At 35.3% G+C, this 13,048-nt stretch overlaps 1 protein-coding gene across 5 annotated transcripts in view; it reads right to left on the reverse strand.

Annotated features, from left to right (window-relative positions):
* LOC149784108 (tudor domain-containing protein 7-like) overlaps nt 1–13,048 on the reverse strand; it is a 144,480-nt gene that overhangs the window by 116,295 nt on the left and 15,137 nt on the right. For all 5 annotated transcript variants that reach the window (XR_016413747.1, XR_016413746.1, XM_089932204.1 and 2 more), the window contains exons 3-5: nt 7,482–7,587; nt 3,950–4,055; nt 179–520 (exon numbers count right to left, since the gene is read on the reverse strand). Coding sequence is in view for 3 of the 5 variants with exons in the window: in XM_089932204.1 (XP_089788330.1) it covers nt 179–520; nt 3,950–4,055; nt 7,482–7,587 (554 nt within the window). In the remaining 2 variants the exon portion in view is untranslated. The remainder of the gene's footprint in view (nt 1–178; nt 521–3,949; nt 4,056–7,481; nt 7,588–13,048) is intronic.

A 13,048-nucleotide genomic window follows, 5' to 3' on the forward strand; every position in this document is an offset into this window, starting at 1 on the left:
CAGGACTGACATTCAAAATCGGATGTGTGTTACAATTGGGAAAAGAAAGTGCAGGCTTGTCGCATGTAAAACTTTCCTGCAGAGGTAGGCTGCGTTATTCACTTAGAAATTAAAGAAAACAGTGGAGAACTTTTCATTCAATATGTGTCGAACAACCAGGAAAAAATATATAAATTACCCTTTTATTTGCAGCATCTGACATAGCTGCATTAAACATTCGTTCGCTGCCACCAATTTTTACTCTTCTTGCATGACCTGTTCCTGATGGAGTACGTGCTACCTCTATTTTAAAATCTGTAATGTTCTTGAGCTGTACACTGGCAGGCTTTGGCACGTCAACATGATCATGCTCCTGAACCTTAGGTCGTGGTCCCAGTCTTTCAAATACCGATTTACGTTGTGTTGGAAAGGGAGGAGATGGTAATAATGGCTGCTTGTTAGTTGCATGCCAAAGTACTGGTTTCATTGATTCCCATTTTGACTGTGCCCGTTTCGTCTTTGGTGAAAGTTTTCTTGGTGCCTGAAAAGACAGACTGTGTTAAAAATCTTGGTTGCTCAGTTACAGTAATATCAGATGTGTTTTCTATACAGATATGTAAAATCTGGACTTAGGAATCTAGTTTTTATGACTTAATAATTATACAATTAAGGATTTAGAAATCCAGCTTTTATTGTTTCATTATTACATACACGCCAACCCCTGACAAGGAAAAAGTGTAATCCAAGTGGACAAAAAGAGGAAGCCAAGCAGAAAAAGAGGAATCCACATATAATATGCTAAAAATTCAATAAACAATGATTTATTTGCCCCTCTCATCTTTTAACATCCTTTACTGCTTCAAGTTTTCATATGTAGCACTTTTAGCTTTCAAAAGCAACAAATTTTCATGTTGCATTTTAAAACACTTTGTACCAGCTGAGACCATGAATGTTTTGCACACCATCTCCAAAGGGGAATTTCTGAAGCATGTAATCACAGGCTGTAGCATAATAATCTCTAACATTATATCATAAAACACCTTCACAGCTAGAGCAGAATTGTGTTCTATTAATTCTCTTGCTTCTGCACCAATAGCACGATCTTCATTACCTTTCTGTTAAGAACTCGGTAAATAACACCTCTGCATTTTTATAACATTCATTCATGTCCGCACTTTAGTTCTGCTGTAGATAAATAGTTACCTTAGTATTGGAGTTCGTAAGATGAGCTAATTCAACGTGTTTCTTTGTTTTCAAGTGTTTCTCCACATAAATTTTACCACCATGCCCAATATTAAAATCTTTTCCGCACTGCAATGACCATGATGCTGCCTTAGAATACAGGGACTCGTATCGTTGCTTAAAACTGATGAGACCTGTCATACATGTACTATATAGTACATGCATGACAGGTCAATTTCAAGCAACGATATGAGCCCCTGTGCCCGAGAATGGAACACTGTATTATGCCATTCATGTATTCACCTTTGAAGGATTTGTTTTTTATGTTGTCTTTTTCTGATACACCTGTGAAATTCTTTGAAAAAATATATGTGCTCTAACACAAACATCGACTAGAAAACATCTGAAGACTTTTAGTGCCAAATAGTACAATTATTTCCACACGGCCTGTAATAGATGTCACATGATGCTGCCCTCGTGTCCTCATCTTTGGAGGATTCTGTTATTTTATGTCTTGTTTATTTTTGGCCTTTTTCTAATCCATCTGTGAAATTATCTGAAAGGAGATATTTTTGCTCTCATACATGCATTGACTAAAATAAATTATACTTTTTAATGCCAAATAAAAATAGACTGGTTCTGTACTAAATATAAATTAGAAAAAAGAATATGCGAGTAAAGATTAAAAATTAGAAAACCAGTCTGTTCTCTCCTCACTAAGCCATACAGCTGCTATAAATAGAATACGAGGTCGAAATTTTGAAAGTAGAACCAGCATGTTTCTGGGTAATAGGGTAGTTGCTATAAATAGAACATAATACCGTTAGGAAAGTGCACGGACAAGCATACTCTTATACTGTAGTTACATAGAAGCCGTCTTTTCTCAAATACGGTCTTTGGGATTAATGAGATGTTAATAAAAACAAGAAAACAAACAATTTATTTTTTTGGGAAGGTGGATATACCGAAAAAGCGTAATCCATATATGTTTACGCGTAAGGCGTAATTTAGTGAAAATAAGCGTAATGATTAAGCCAAAAGCGTAATGGTTGGCATGTATGTCATTATACAATTCCGGACTTAGGAATCTAGTTTTTGCCTTTATGATTAAAATATTACGAACTTAGGAACCTAACTTTTATGATTTCATTATTATACATTTCTGGATTTTAAATATTCGAGGCTTCTATTTACACCAGACATGGTTCCCAGGCTTTTTACAGATAACTTTCCAAGCAATTACAAAGTGTTTTACAGGCAGAAATTTATTTTTTCAAGGTTCACATATGACCATTACTCTGAATGGAATTAAAGAACATTTTAGCTTATAAAACAGATTTTTTTAAAATCAAAAGATATTTCTTCCTGAAGACTCTCTCAAAACCTCATTGTCAGATATATGATCATGCACTAGACTACAGCATGTATCATAGAAACAAGATTACAGCATGTATCATAGAAACAAGACTACAGCATGTATCATAGAAACAAGACTACAGCATGTATCATAGAAACAAGACTACAGCATGTATCATAGAAACAATATTACTTCATATACACAATAATTGGCATCTAAAGTCATTTCAAGTTGCAGAACAGAAAATCTAACTTTACTTTGCTGAACTCCACTATGTTGGTATAAGGAATCAATAACATATTAAACAATGTTTTCTTTCAAGCATTTAATTATAATGAAATCTGAATAATCACTTGTAAATCAAAATAGTAATCTATATGCATGTTATACAAAGAAAACATTTCCTATCACAGTATAAAATATAAATAAATGCCAAGTATTATAATGTTATTTTGAAAGAAAAATGTTTATACCCTAAAATTAATCTTTGCCAATAAAACCCTAAACAAACAAGGTGTTCCACAGAACCTAAATTCCTTAAGACGGCTTTGGAAAAAGTACATCATTTCAAAAGACCTATTTACAAATGGGCTGATTTTAATTTTGACAAAAAGACCTTCAAAATTATATACTACTGTATAAACAAGAATTGAATTTTGTGTAAAATCAACATATGTCTAAACCAGTAGTGATACTCACAGGGGCTTGTATCATTTCTTAATATATAATTCAAGGGACAACAATCGCCCGCAAACTATTTAAGCTAAATGTAGTAGTTTAATCATTTGGCACTGAAGTTCAGCGCAGAGACTCAACATTTTAATGTAGAAATTTGACTTATGATGAACAGCCGTTCATTTTCAAATCTGGGTTTCCTTCGAATAATAGCACCCCATTTTTCATATTTGGACATATATTTTGGGGTTGAGCCAATATCGAAACTTGGAATTCGCCACCACATGCAGTAATGGCATACAGGAGCCTTTGACCAGCCGCCTTAGCAAACTTAAACAATGTTATATCGAGTAATACCTGCATGAAATGGATAGGAAAATTATTTTTTTCTCAGACATTCCACATATTATGATCATTATTCTATTAAGGACTATGCTCATGTCATATTGTCTTTTATTTAAAACCAAATACGGATGTGACCTACACTCAATACTGACAAGATTTTCAAGACAGCAACTGCGGTAACCATACTGTATGTCTGAGAGGACATATTTTAATTTAGGACCAACTAGTTTTCAGAACAAAACTGCATGCAAAGTTTTGTGACTTCACTCCTAAGTTGGGATAACAAACAACTAATGGACGATGAATGGAGAGACAAAGAACTCCGGGATGGACACCTGGTCCAGATGCAGAACAACGAAAGTCTATAGGTGTTCAGTCAGTTAAGCTAATTAAAATAGTATCTTTCCTTACACTCAGTTTCCTGGTCTTTTTCATCTTCTGCTTGGAGACGAGCTTCAGGATGTGTTTATTGCTTTCATCAGCAACAGCATGTAATATTATCTCTCCTGCAGCATTTCTGAAGAAAAAAAAGAAAATGATAATGAAATGCATGTTACACAAGCTAATCTAGGGTATGGACACATATAGCAACACACACATGGACAGTTGTTTATGTAGTGCTTTAACCAATGCAAGTGTGATTAGAAATTGCACCTTATATAAAAAAATACATGAATGTACCAATAATTGTGACTAAAATGATTGAAATTACCTGCCTCCTAATGTTAATTTACCAATCATCAGCAAACATGCCACAAAGGCTGGAATCTATTATTATTGAGAAAGCATGTAACATCAGTGATTATCAATTTGTCTGATGCTTGGGTCACACAGCCTGACACTATCTTATTAAATCCACAGAACCTGGGCAGCAGTACATGTGGACTTGTCAACAGGATATCATTTTTGCCTTGTAGACCTGAAAATCAGTAATGATTTGGCATGGAACCTGCTAGTCTAATGAGATAATAGGGTATATTTTTTACCTGGAACCTGCTAGTCCCATGAGTTAACTGGGATTTTTTTTACCTGGAACCTGCTAGTCCCACAAGTTAATAGGGATTTTTTCTACCTGGAACCTGCTAGTCCCACGAGTTAATAGGGATTTTATACCTGGAACCTGCTAGTCCCACGAGTTAATTGGGATTTCTTCCTTTGGATCTGACAGAAGACCTGCCAACCCGGACGAGTCTGTCTCAGTAAGGCAGTTTATTTGTTTTCATAAGATTTACCAGTTTTCAGTAAGGTGTAACAAAATATCAACAACTGCTATTGTAAAGCTGAAAAACGTAATTCAAAGTTTGACACATCGATGATAAACATTATGTTCAACTGAAAAATTTGTAAAGTACTCCTAGAGTTTATTTACCAATAGTTGCACAAACTCTAGTTCCAAACCCTATGTAGCGCAATGGCTTGTTGCTATCTCTCAACTTTGCATAATTCTTGGAAATTCTTTTCCATTTCACATCATGATGGCAATCACAACTCCAGCCACAATACATACTCAAATTGGCACATGATGTCCAATAAACATAACTGTGTCCTTTCCAGCTTTTATTCACAAGAATCTGAATACTCTTTTTCATTATTCTATGTTGATTATTAACACTTTTCTAGAAGCTTATTTTCCATTTCATCTTAAACATGCATCACTTTCTGGATACCATTTAAAAAAATTCTATAATCAATAGTTTGATCACGCAGACGCTTCGCATGAACAAATAGATCAGTTTAAAACATCCGGGGTACTGATTAATTTCACTAATTCTAAGATGAAACCCAGATCAAAACAAAATACGGATAAACCAATTATCTGGATCTTTCGGCAAAGATCATTTTTCTGTAGTTTTTGCTAGTATGCCATATGTCCATATTGGAAGGGTAATTTTCGTAAGACTATCGGCAAAATCGTAAGAGTCTGCAGATCTGTGATAGTCCTGGGAGTTAATTAAGATTTTTGCCTTCGGACCTGCTAGTCCCCAGAGCCAAATGGACCTGCTAAGACTTTGATCTTAGTCCTGCTGGTGCTGAGATTCAAATGGGGATTTTTGGCTTGATGCCTGCTAGCCCTGAGAGCCAAGTGAAGACTTCTCTGTTGGGACCTGCTAGTGACGAGCCAAGTCATATTTGTTTCTTTCCTCAAAACCCGTTAGTACTGAGAGTCAAGTGGGGATTTTTGCTCAGTATAGAATTACAATTTCTGAAACTGTCAGCTGTGTGTTTGAGCTTACATGGTGGTGGTGTAATCTACCTCGTGCTATTTTGAACAGAAGTCAATGGAATGTAGTTTTTTTTTACCTCCTCCATGGTGGCTAAATACGAAAAGCTAGGAAAGTGTCCAGCACAAGAAGAGTAGGTTATTGTAACCTAAATTTGCCCTGGGAAGAAGCCCCCTCCACAAGGAGTATGTACTCCTGAGTCTGAGACAAGCTAAATGCATCAACTAAATGCAACAACTGGAGCATGAATTGTTGGTCATCATGACCTACATTTACCATTGGTAAATAGTAGCGTCGAAGACAATAAATCCTTTAAGTTTCAATACTGTGCACACAAAAGCAAATGAGCCATGAAACTAAAGGCAAACTGTCAATATAATAACTGTAGTATGAAAAACTGAGTACTTTCCATGATGAATTCACCTATCATGTATAATGAACTTAACTACAATAGTGTTACTTGCGCTAAAGGAGCTTGCAACAGTAACATGCTCTTTAAATTTGATTACATATCTTTTCATTCAAAAAGACAAAATGAGAAAAGGAACAAACATTTGTCTTCTTGCACCTCAAATAAAAGAGCGATATAAGCAAGAGAGATTTCACAAGCTGTACTGTTTAGTTATCTATGTTTGTGATCTTACTTTTGTATTAGAGCAGTATTATATTCCATTATCAATTGATACCACTGAGTAAACACTCCCTTCTAGTTTTAGGTTATAATATTCATTGTCCCAAGAACCACATGGCTTTGCAGTGCCATTTACATCCTAATTAAATATGCTACAGCTGTGCTAAGGGTCATCAAAGCTAACACCTTTTAGATGACAAGATTTGGCAGAAAAGGTCATATTAGTGAGGTTACCAATAGGGTAATGATGCTACCTGTAATTACATTAAATGCCAGGTGCTTACTCTTTCAAGTTTTTCAACCAGTCCCACTTTTTGTACTTGCCAACAGAACTATCAGCAATTTAAAGTACAAACCAGCATAAGCAAAGATGAAAACCAAATGCCCCTTAACTACATAAAGTCTACACACACATTACTGATAATGAATAGTCTTATCTTTTAGGAATGGAGAGATCATTGTACCTGAAAAGAAACTACACTGCATGCTATGTGCTCATTCATGGGATTTAACATAAATGGAGTCTATATTGTGAAATTTTAAACTTGGAAACTGAAGGAGTATGGCATGTATTTTAAGTTTCCATTTAACATGAAGTCCAAGACGTGTTGAATAAGGTGAAAAAGACAAAAGTCAAGGCACTGACCTGACCTTGTCTAATATTCAGCATTGACTTGTATATTGATACAGGTGGAAAATTTATAAAATCGGCTAATACAATTTATAGTCTGCATTGACTTATAGGTCACTGGAACATAAAAAGGCAGGTCATTATAACCTACTTTTAAGATCAATTTGTGCCTTATTTCATAATTATGCATACAAGTGTAGGAGAAACCGCTCTAAATGCAAAACTTAACACTTATACCAACACAAACGATATTAAATTTTACAATATAATATGTCATGACTTTGCTTCAAAGACCAGACAAAAGTCTGAACTTAAGAGATGTAATAAATAAATTGTATCAAACTTTTTCAGGAGACCAGATCAAGGGATACAAAATTATTTTTCCAAACATAAAAACTGTTGCCCAAAGGAATTTTTATAAAAAAATGACAAAGCATCTAAAGTGGACTGCACAATAACCTTCTCACGGCCACTACATCAGGAATGGATTGGATAAATTCCTCCAAGGAGTTGAATCCCAGGGATTTGAAGGAAAGAGGTTCTTGAGTCAGTTTTTCATAGTCACCTGCAAAAAATAAACATGCTGTTAGCATGTGACACAATAGATGATTTAAAGAAAAATATATAATACTAAATTTCACTTTATCTTGCAAATAACTATTTAACATTTGTTACCCCAATGATAACAAGTGAAAATAACAAAACCTATTTTAGCTTAAACAACAGTATTTTGATCCCTAATACTTTGAGGTTGTTTGCTTGGACAATGCCATTTTAGGATTTTGATTGTATTCAGTAGCTTCCAATAATAACAATATCCTCAAACTGCACGATGGTCAGCTTTACTTGATAACAGTTTGCTATTAGTGGTTAGCACACCAAAATTCATGACCAAAAGGACATAGGTTCAAAGCCTAACACTCCATCAGCCCAGATCAGTTACCATGGTGTCTTTGGGCAAGTCACTTTACTCCAGTTGCCTTAGTTATCCCAGAATTTGCATGCTCATTATTTGATCTGGCTTTCATTTACCAGCCAAATCAGAATGGTCAACATATTCATTTTCCAGCCTATAATAGCATGCTCATCATATTTATTTACCAGCCAAAATAGAATGGTCATCATATTCATTTACCTGCCCAAGTAAAATTGTCATATTCATTTACCAGCCACAGTAGCAGTGATTATATTAATTTACCTGCCACAGAAGCAGTGATTATATTCATTTACCTGCCAAAGTAGAATGGTCATCATATTCATTTCCCTGCCACAGGAGCAGTGATTATATTCATTTACCAGCCAAAGTAGAATGGCCATCATATTCATAAACCTGCCACAGGAGCAGTCATTATATTCATTTACCTGCCAAAGTAGAATGGTCATCATATTCATTTAGCTGCCCAGTAGCAGTGATTATATTCATTTACCAGCCAAAGTATAATGGTAATCATAATCATTTACCTGCCCAGTAGCAGTGATTATATTCATTTACCAGCCAAAGTAGAATGGCCATCATATTCATAAACCTGCTACAGGAGCAGTCATTATATTCATTTACCTGCCAAAGTAGAATGGTCATCATATTCATTTAGCTGCCCAGTAGCAGTGATTATATTCATTTACCAGCCAAAGTATAATGGTAATCATATTCATTTACCTGCCCAGTAGCAGTGATTATATTCATTTACCAGCCAAAGTAGAATGGTCATCATATTCATTTCCCTGCCCAGTAGCAGTGATTATATTCATTTACCAGCCAAAGTAGAATGGCCATCATATTCATATACCTGCCACAGGAGCAGTCATTATATTCATTTACCAGCCAAAGTATAATGGTAATCATGTTCATTTACCTGCCCAGTAGCAGTGATTATATTCATTTACCAGCCAAAGTAGAATGGCCATCATATTCATATACCTGTCACAGGAGCAATCATTATATTCATTTACCTGCCAAAGTATAATGGTTATCATATTCATTTACCAGCCACAGTAGCATAGTCATTATATTCATTTACCTGTGAGGACCTACTTGGTGATGATGGATTCTGACCAAGACAATTTTAAAAAGGATTGTTTTTATTACCCGGTGAAAATATAAAACTTGTGGTTGTCACTTTTCTTAAGCTAAAATGCAGACAACTGCGCAAGAAACAAACAGATGAGACTTTGCAAAAAGTAGGATAAGATGGACATTTGGAATAAAGAGTGGTCTCCATACCAAAATAATGGCTCCGTTTAGCAAAAAAAGAAAAAGTCCAACTGTTACCCTTCTGCTCAAGTCAGTTCTGTCTGGTTCATCTCAATATCTGCTATAGAAATTTCAAAAAGTTTAAACCACAGGTTCTCGGATCATCCTTAGAGTACCACGATCAGAGCACACCTCCCTGTTGCTCTGTACCCTACACTGGCTATCCATTCGATCCAGAATCAAACACAAAATTTGTTCTCTGTGCTATGTTTCACTGTCGGACTCTAGTCCAACATACTTATCCGATCTCACCCATGTGTACACATCAACAAGATACTTACACTCCTCTTCTGACAATCATATACTCATTATTCCCACTATGAAAGCAAAGTCATATGGACAGCGATCTTTTGCATACCAGGGCCCAGCAACGTGGAATGAATTGCCCACTGAACTTAGACACAACGACACCGTGATCACATTCAAGAGGGCTCTCAAAACTCACTTATTTCAAACTACAAGAACAAACTTAAAGACCTAATAATATTTCCTACCTGAAATATTCTCAGCATGCTTTTTATCGTATAGGTGTTGTCTAATGTTGTAAAGTGCTTAGAGCTTCTAAAGATTAGGCGCTATACAAAGTCCTCATTATTATTATTATATGCAAAGTCCTCATTATTATTATTATTTGGTGTTTTCGGGTATATTCAGATATAGCTTTCGAAATGTGTTTCCTACTCAATTTTCAGGCGAAAATGACAAAATGCTCCAGGGGTTAATGTGTTAATTGACAAAAAAATTGAATATGTTTTTTTTAATGCACTGGTTTTAAAATTAGGGTTGGTACTGGAAGGCAATTATTTTTTATACCATAATATATATTGTAATGACTAGTGCATATATATATACATATACATATATATATATATATATATATATATATATATACACACACACACACATATATATATAATGTATTAAGTGCTTTAAAATCGGGGATAAACTGGCTCAATTAAATACACAAATCAATAATACATTTTTGGTAATCTGTGGAATTTCTTTTTTTTTAATCAAGGGAAAAAAATATGCAGGGGTCAGAAATGAAAAACGGGATGGTAGGCAAACCAGAAAGATACACACTTTTGGGAGCCTAAGTGAACAACTCGCTTTATTATTAAGTGAAAAACCAAATTTACATACAATTCCAAATTTGTACGTAAAATACTACTTGGTATATCAAATGCCTAAACTGCATAAGAAATCCTAATCCATCCGCAATATGTTACTTCTAAGTGATAAACATAAGCTGTCTATAAATCAAGTTAATTTTATGCCGGTCAGTCAAAACCATGTAACTTCTCATTACTATTAATGATCAAAAGTAAAACTAATAATCCCATATTTAATATGGTGACAAACACATCAAAAAGTTAATAAAGCCATCCATTTGGGAGGAGAAGAGATGACATTTTGAAGATGGACAACATGGTGGCCATAATGAGGGTTATTCATTTTCATTTAGGACCAAGTAGACACTATATAAACTCTTCTGATGAAAACCCTATATCAAAACGACATTCCCTTTAAGATGAATAGCAAAAGCAAGATTTTGACAGTAAACACATATCGGACAAGAGATCAGCACCATTTTGATTTAGAACAAACAAGACATTATAAGAAGTTTGACTATCTATGTAGGTGGGGTAGTGATTGCAAGATTAAGTTGTCATGGGGGCCATATTGGACATCAGATCAACACAATTTTCATTACAGACTACCTAGGACATTCATATATAGTAAATTTAGGTGGTGTGGTCACACTCGATAATTGTCTGCATGAAGGCTTATGATAATGAACCCTTGTCTGATGCCCTGAATCATGCCATTGCCAGCACTGAAGGCTTTTGATAATGGACCTTTTGTCTGATGCCCTGAATCATGCCACTGCCAGCATTGAGGCTTATGATAATGGACCCTTCTGTTTGTTGCCCTGAATCATGCCATTGCCAGCACTGAAGGCTTATGATAATGGACCCTTCCATCTGATGCCCTGTATCATGCCATTGCCAGCATTGAGGCTTATGATAATGGACCCTTCCGTCTGATGCCCTGAATCATGCCACTGCCAGCATTGAGGCTTATGATAATGAAGCCTTCTGTATGATGCCCTGAATCATGCCACTGCCTGCATGAAGGCTTTTAATAATGGACAATTCTGTCTGATACCCTGAATCATGTCCTTGCCAGCACTGAAGGCTTATGATAATGGACCCTTCTGTCTGATGCCCTGAATCAAGTCAGTGTTGTCATTGAAGGCTTTTGATAATCGACACTTCAAGCTGATGTCCTTATACATTTGAGATGCAGAATCAAATTAATAACAGAATGCAAACAGTCACCAAGTGTCAATAGCATTCAAATATGGACATGGTGCATTTACAACTCGCTCACATGAAACATAAAAGATCATTTGTCTACAACAGGTGACTAACTGCAGTTACTTAAAAACATCAAACATGAAGTACACATAAGTGGCTGAGTGGTTTAATATGCTCGCCTTTACCGATCACTGCCATTTCACCTCAAATGTCAAATGCATGGGTTCGAGTCTCAGTATCGGCCAACATGGAATGTCAGAAAGCTGCCAGTAGCTTCTAATGGGTCAGAGGTTCTTACAAAGGTTTTCCCTGGGTTCTTCTTCCACCATTTATGCTGGCTGCCATATATAGGCTACCTTGCACTGAGAAATGGCATGAAACCCCATAACAAAACTAAACTAAGTAATCTCATCTGTAAGTTTAGTAGTTTGTCCATATTCATCTGTATGTTCTCTCACAATTGCTCCAAGTGTATGACTGTCTACTTAAAGACCATATCAATGACATTTACAGCTCTACTTTTGCTGGCTAACTAACTGACTTGATGTCAGAGTATATGATCAAATCACTGGTTAACTTTTCTGACATTTTGTGCGGATTTATACGCCTTTTAAAACTGAATTTCTTGGCTGCCTCCAAAATACTGTTTTTGAATTATGTATTAACTTTTGATTTTATACTTTTTGTTTAAGTCATTTGAAACATTTTAAATCTTTTAATTCAACTGTGGGTATTATAGTAAAAGTACATGTACACTTTGTCGTAAGAGTTTCATTAAGGACCATGCTGATCACTAACGTGAAATAAATAACTAAACAGGTCAAGAATGACATGTGAATGTGGGTCACATAACCAAAGTGTGTGATCCAAGGCTCATGTGCACCATGAAGAACTAACAAGTGTGTTCTACTTTTTCTTTGGTTCAATAAGAATTGAAGGTCAGAACAGGACTGTCTGTTTATGCTGATGACCATGCTATTGTGAAAGGGAAAAATACGATTCAAATTATTTTAGAAATTATTGCGATCTAGAGATTTGTTTGTGAAACACAAATGAACACCATATAATAAAAATATGCACCATTTATTTCATTCTTGTTCAGTTATGCTAGTGTCTGTAAGAGCCAGTGAGGAAAAATAGTAATTTATAATTTCATGCTCCTTGATATAGCCGAGTGTATAATCATTGATTTAAACAGTTAGTACATTGGGATTATGTGATTGTATTCAAGGATTATGTAAAACTTACATGGACTTCAGTAGTATTCTTTGTTCACGTGATTATACTGAAGGAAAACCATCTGGATTAATAACTGTGTTAAATTCAGTGGTGATATCATGGTAATGCATAAGCACTTTAGAAGCTACATTCAGAATACCTTGGAACAGCTTCCATATCAGTGATAAATCAATTGTACAATTAGGATTACATTCTAGGAATTCATACATTGTTAA

The sequence above is a fragment of the Sinohyriopsis cumingii genome, chromosome 14 (assembly GCF_028554795.1).
Source record: "Sinohyriopsis cumingii isolate HCF-2022 chromosome 14, ASM2855479v2, whole genome shotgun sequence".
Lineage (NCBI taxonomy): Eukaryota > Metazoa > Mollusca > Bivalvia > Unionida > Unionidae > Sinohyriopsis > Sinohyriopsis cumingii.